Source organism: Nicotiana sylvestris, chromosome 5, assembly GCF_000393655.2.
Source record: "Nicotiana sylvestris chromosome 5, ASM39365v2, whole genome shotgun sequence".
Classification (NCBI taxonomy): Eukaryota; Viridiplantae; Streptophyta; class Magnoliopsida; order Solanales; family Solanaceae; genus Nicotiana; species Nicotiana sylvestris.
In genome coordinates, this window is record NC_091061.1 from 9,706,011 (window position 1) to 9,712,308 (window position 6,298).

At 32.0% G+C, this 6,298-nt stretch overlaps 1 protein-coding gene across 1 annotated transcript; it reads left to right on the forward strand.

The window, feature by feature from the left end:
* The first annotated feature begins 460 nt into the window (after window positions 1-460).
* Window positions 461-3,096, forward strand: LOC104235482 (uncharacterized). The gene is made up of 4 exons (XM_009789294.2): window positions 461-885; window positions 1,529-1,806; window positions 2,352-2,485; window positions 2,841-3,096. The coding sequence occupies exons 1-3, from the start codon at window positions 609-611 to the stop codon at window positions 2,448-2,450; spliced, it is 654 nt and encodes a 217-aa protein (XP_009787596.1). The 5' UTR covers window positions 461-608; the 3' UTR covers window positions 2,451-2,485; window positions 2,841-3,096.
* The last annotated feature ends 3,202 nt before the right edge of the window (window positions 3,097-6,298 follow it).

Below are 6,298 nucleotides of genomic sequence, written 5' to 3' on the forward strand. Positions count from 1 at the left end.
CCCTGGCTTTGCCCCCAGTGACGAAGTTAAGAATTTTCCTAAGAGTGTTCAAATTTAAAAGAAAAAAAAATCCGACAAAGAGTGCTTAGTATATGTTATATACCTTTAAAACGTTATATTGTGCCTATATATATAATGTAATTATTTGACAAAGGGTGGTCAAATGAACACCCTTACGACTTAAGGGTGGCTTCGCCCCTGGCAAAAATTTGTCGTAAAATAGATAGGATTAAATGAGATTTAAAGTTTAAGCTCAATGAATGAAAAATAATCCTAATAGAAGTCGCCTTTTCTTTTAATCTAGGTTAGTCGAGTTCCAAAACGGATACGAAAAATCCGAAAAACCTAAAACAAAAAGGAAAAGGAAACAACCTCAAATACCAAGAAGCAGAGGGCAGCTTCCTATATTTGACCGATACCTTCTGCCTTGAAATTTCACCTCATTTTCTCAAGTCAAATCATCAAACACTTAGCCCCTTCTTTCCCTGTAAATTTATTCTCTTCTTTTAAGCCCTTTTCCCACCATTTCTCAACACCAAAAAACACAACAAAAACCAAGTCCAAAATCTCCAATCAGAATTCAAAGCAAACCAGAAGAAAATACAGAGATGGGATTTTTAAAAGAAGATAGAAAAACCAGAGTTTTAAGATGGGTCAAAACTCTTTTTTTCTTGATTTCTATGATCATATCACTTCTACTTTTTTCTGCCCCTATTGTTCTTGTAATTGCAGATACACTTATCCCTTCAGCCTTATTGTCTGCTTCTCTTTCCCCATCTTCTTTTTCTGTTCAAACTCTTTCTTCCCATCTGAGTAACTATGATTTTCGGTATTCACTTGTTGATATTCCTCTTATCTCCATCATTAGGTCTGTCATCATCTTATGTAAGTATATTTTTATAAAGCAACATTTGATATTCTGATCATTTGTATTTTCTGAGCAATTCACACATAGTTCAGTTAATGTGACCAAAAATAATTTTGTAGTTTTACTGTTATAGTAATTAGTGGCAAGAAAGGGAATCTTGAAGCAACAGTATAGATTAGGGGCAGCCAGCCACTACTTCTTGTATTAGGATATACTATCTACATCACACCTTTTGGGGTGTATTCCTTCTCCGGATTCTGCATGAATACGGAATACCTTATGCACCAGGCTGTCCTTTTTTCCATGTTCAGTGACCAAATTAACCCTTTTTCTAACGGTGGTAATATTTGGACCACCTTACGCACACCTCGATACAGTACATGTATTGAGTAACTCAAGGTTTAGACATATAAAAAGAAATCACCTACTGTCTTAACCCTTTCACTTGTTGTCTTAAATATTTTTAATTGGTTGCATCGGGGTAGGCTGTCTACATCAGGTGCGCCCCTGCATCAGGGTGCGGCCCTATACGAAATACTTCGTGCACTAGACTGACTTCTTTTACTCAAATTGGACAATTTTTTTGGAAATTTAAATATTTTGTCAAAAGGGTTATGAATTGAAAACTAAAAAGATTGTATTTTATGAATTTGAATGTAGGCGTATATAGCTTATGTGATGGTCCAAGACTATCAAGAGGACCATATTTGGGAATTGCAACAATATGTTCAATATCATCTTTGGTGTTTGTCTCCTTAAAAGCTTCTTATGTATTTGCAAACACTTCGAGCTCTGATCGAGGAGGCTACGTTAAAGCAATGGAAATGGCACTATTTATATGTTCATTAGCATTGGCCATTGCACATGTAGTTGTGGCATATAGAATTAGCTGCAGGGAAAGAAGAAAGCTACTTGTTTACAAAATTGATATTGAAGCTGTAAGTCAATGTTTATCTCATCCCTTTATTTTCTCCTTGATATAAGCAATTTCAAGATTTGGTTACATGCTAAGAGTCACATGGCCAGTTCAACTAGGCTTTAAGAAAAGTCACCAATTTGATTTTTAAATAGAGATATTACAACCAATTTGAATGATGGGGCCTAGGAAAATCATATATTAGAGCAAGTTGCTTGGGTCCATAGGTTGAGAAAGGAAGACAACAAGTGGACAGTCTTAAATTTTTGTCCCTGCTTGTTTCCGTGATAGAACTTCAAATTTAACAAGTGTTGTTCATCGTTTGTTACTTGGGCAAAACTTCTAATTTTTGACCTTGAAGTTCTGTCCATCGAGCAAACAGGGGGCCCCTCTTCAGTGTAATTTATGAGCTATTGCACTGGAACGAGGTTTACCCAGAGTGCATCCGAAGGATAGTAGTTGCGAGTTCCCTAGTTTTAAAAATAAAAATAAAAAATCACTCATTTATGTATTAGGCCATCTTGTTCTATTTTCTGGTTTTTAACTAACATATTATCACAAATGCAGGTCTCAGCATGCAAGATGGGATCATTTTATAGATATATTAAAGTACTCCCACAAGAAAGACTAAAGTTAAACACAAATCTACAATCCATTTGCACATGAAATTATAATCCAGTTTCCACAAAGCAGGGTTTCAGGTAACTATTGCTATATCATCTTTGCTTTTGAAAAATATTCTATTATTCTATTGGTGTGTCATAAGCCATGTGCCCCCAGAAGGGGAGTGTTAGTATAACTGGTAAAGTTGTTGTCATGCGACCAGAAAGTCACGGGTTCGGACCGTGAAAATATCCTCTTGTAAAAATATAGGGTTAGGCTCCGTATGATAGACCTTTGTTGCCCGATCCTTCTCAGAATTCCGTACATAGCGGGAGCTTAATGTACTGGGCTGCTCTTCATCAGCCATGTGCTGCCACCTAATTTCATACTCAGATTACCACTAACTTTTACCTATTAGTAACTCTTCTATAACTAACTGTTCTGCTTTTACAGGTATATCCAAAGGAGATCTGAACCCTGATTGGCCAGAGTATTGGTCTATTACAAAAGGATTTAAGTGATATACACAGTGTAAAGATATATAATACAAGATTATGTATATGTGCAATTGTGGTGTTTTCTGTATCAGCAATTAGCTTATTTAGAGATATAGTGATATAGGAAAAGGACATGATTCAGCACCCATTGCTCTACTTAGGCAACTTGTACAGATATCTCTTCTGTTTAATGCCAATTTTTTTTTTCTTTTTTTTTTTTTTACAAATTAGCAGTGGCTTTCTTATATTTTTCATGCATCAGAAGTGAAAAACTTTATTTAACATTAATTACTATGCTTTAATACTGCATTCACAAAATTTATAAATACAATATTTAGGCAAAAACTACTAGATTCACGGGAATCATAAGCTTAAAATTAGATCCGCCCCTGAACCAATATAATAGAACTAACTACTAAAAGAGTTATGAAAACATATTCTAAAGACACTTACCCATTTGAACTTTGAAGAAATCAAATATTAGTCTATTCAATTGGGAGAATCTATTAACCACTTTTGATGTATAATTCCTTTGAGAATAACTTTTTGCAAGACAATTCAAAAGTAAAGAAGGGCAAGGCTGTATAGGGCCTAAAAAATGAACAACTATCGACCCACCATTGATAAATGATTGCAATTTGCACACCACCAATAGCTATGCTACTCTAGAGAAGAGAGGGAAAAAAAATAGGGAGTTTTTTTTGTAGAAATAGCACGGGTTAACGAGTTTTCGGACTGGTTATTCAAAAATAGCTAGCGTTTGTAAAGTCATTGAAAAATAGCCACTATTTTGCCGCAACACGAAAAGTTCCGGCATAATATACTGGAAATCGGTGCACCTCTGTATAAACTTCATGCTGGAACTCCAATACGCGAAAAGTTCTAGTATAATATACTGGAGATTGGAGCATCGGTGCTCTAATCTTTAGTATATTATGCTCGACCGGTATATTATACTGGAACTCCAGTATATTATATTGGAGTATTTTTCGGATTTTGAATAGTGTTTTCGTTCAGATTTATCTTTACATGAAAAATGGCTAAATTTCGATTACTTTTGAAACTGTGGCGATTTTTGAATGAACACTTGTAAATCGGGCTATTTTTTAATTTCTCCCTTAGTATATATACTATAATAGAGATTTCTTTACCTATTTTCTTTAGATTTTGTAGTTTTCAATAAGTATTTAGATTATTTTTTTACAAATTGTGTATATATTCCCCCTTAAAAGGCTCTTACCCTCATTATTAGTGTCTTCAATTAAATTCTTTCCTCTCTTTTTTTCCTCCTCTCTCATTTCTCCTTTTTTTTAATCCTTTTCCTAATTTTTTCAGTTTGTTTGTCTAACACAGTCATCCATAAATTGGTCCATTCGAAGACCAAAAATACACATGATTCTCGAGCATGCATACATACAATTTCGAGTTTTCAGATTTGTGATTTATGTGGATTGGATATTCTTGCTAGTGAATGAGAATATCCTTTGGAGTTTATATATCAATTTTGAGGAAGATTGGTTAAGTATAGAGTTGATTTTAGGTGAAAATTCAGATTGAAACTCAAAGAAGTTGTTGGAATTGTATGATAATTAATTGTATATTAATTGTATCATAATTGTATCTGATACATCAATACTTAAAACATAATTGTATCATAAATGATCATACTTGTATCACAATTATATCTAACTTGTATTTGATACATTAATATATAAAATAATACCTGATACAATACTAACACAACTCTCATACATTTGTGATACAAACCGCGACACATTTTTGAAAATAATTGTGATACAAGTATGATCTTCATCTTCTTCTAAGTTTGAATCACAACTCCAAACTTAAAATATAATATAATATTATAATTGTATTAGTATTTTATTCGATATTATTTTAGGTATTAATGTATCAGATACAAGTAATATACAGTTTTAATATAATTGTGATACAATTCTAAAACAATCGAGATACATTTATCATACGATTCCTGCAACTTCATTTTTTTTGAGTTTCAGTTTGAAATTTTACGTAAAACTAACTCTAAACTTAATCAATTTTTCTTAAAATTGAGATATAAACTACAAAGTATATTCTCCACCATTTGGAAGAACACCCAATCCAAACAAATTACAAATTCGAAAAATTTAAATATTGAATTCAAAGTTTAAAAGTTTTTTAATGGATGTCGATGGAGAACCCTTTGCTGCTGAATTTTAGAGGCAAATTTTCGTCATTTTTATTTACATTGTTAGAGAAATACCGATTTTGGATGATACGTATGAGGGGGAAAGAATGGGATATGAAATCTTTGAAAACTAGATGAAATTCATTTTTAAGAGGGGGCTGATGAAGGATAGAGAACGAGATGCTAAAAGGATTATTCTATTTTCTTCTTTTATGATTTGTTCATAAATGATAAATATAGATTTAGAAAGTAATTAAGTACGATCCTAAATAAAATTGATAAATAAATTTTTATTTTAGTATAGATTGGTAGATTTCTCAAAAAAAAAAAATCACAAAAAAAAAATCACACGAAGATAATTTTACCGTTATTCGAAGGTATTCATTCATCACCAAGATAAAATAAAATATTACAGATTAATATTCGCAAAAAAAAAAAAAAGACTTTGCTGGTTGAAATGTTATATACCTATTTACTTACAAGATGTCCAAGCATTATTAGGCCCCATTTCGAAGATTTGATAGAATAGTCCACACACCACTTACGCCACTTTGGAACTTATAATACTTGAAATTAGTCTGGGATTGTGTTACAATTGATATTGTTGTTTTGTTTAGAGAAACTTTCAGAAACCACTATGTTTTAGTGGTTATTAGCTAGTTGTAACTAATATTTACTATATTACTTTTTATAGCTATGTTTAGGATTTTTAGAGTGTATTCGATGTATTTAAGCAACTGTATTCATTAATACAGTAGCATTTTTAGGCGTGAAACATGGGATTACAGCTAAACAAATTTTTGTATTCGAGTGTATTCGACTGTATTCATGACGTGAAATATGGGATTACAGCTGGACAGATTATTGAATTCGACTGTATTCACGGCGTGAAACAAGGGATTACACTTTTTTAAACGGAAAGTGAACTAATTAACATAATAGACTCCTAATATAACTCAACAAACTCAATTATAATACACAAATTTTGTATTTTCAGTTATAAAAAAGATTCTCAACTGAAAAATACTCCAAAAATATAGCAATCTTCAAAGAAATTATATAATACATCTGAATACATAAATTATATTAATTAAAAAAAACATATGAATACATTCATGGCATATAGCGAGACAGTGAATACAATGAAATACATAGAATACAGCGGGATACATTGAAATACAATAAAAAAAAGATAATAAATACAATGAAATACATAAAAAATACAG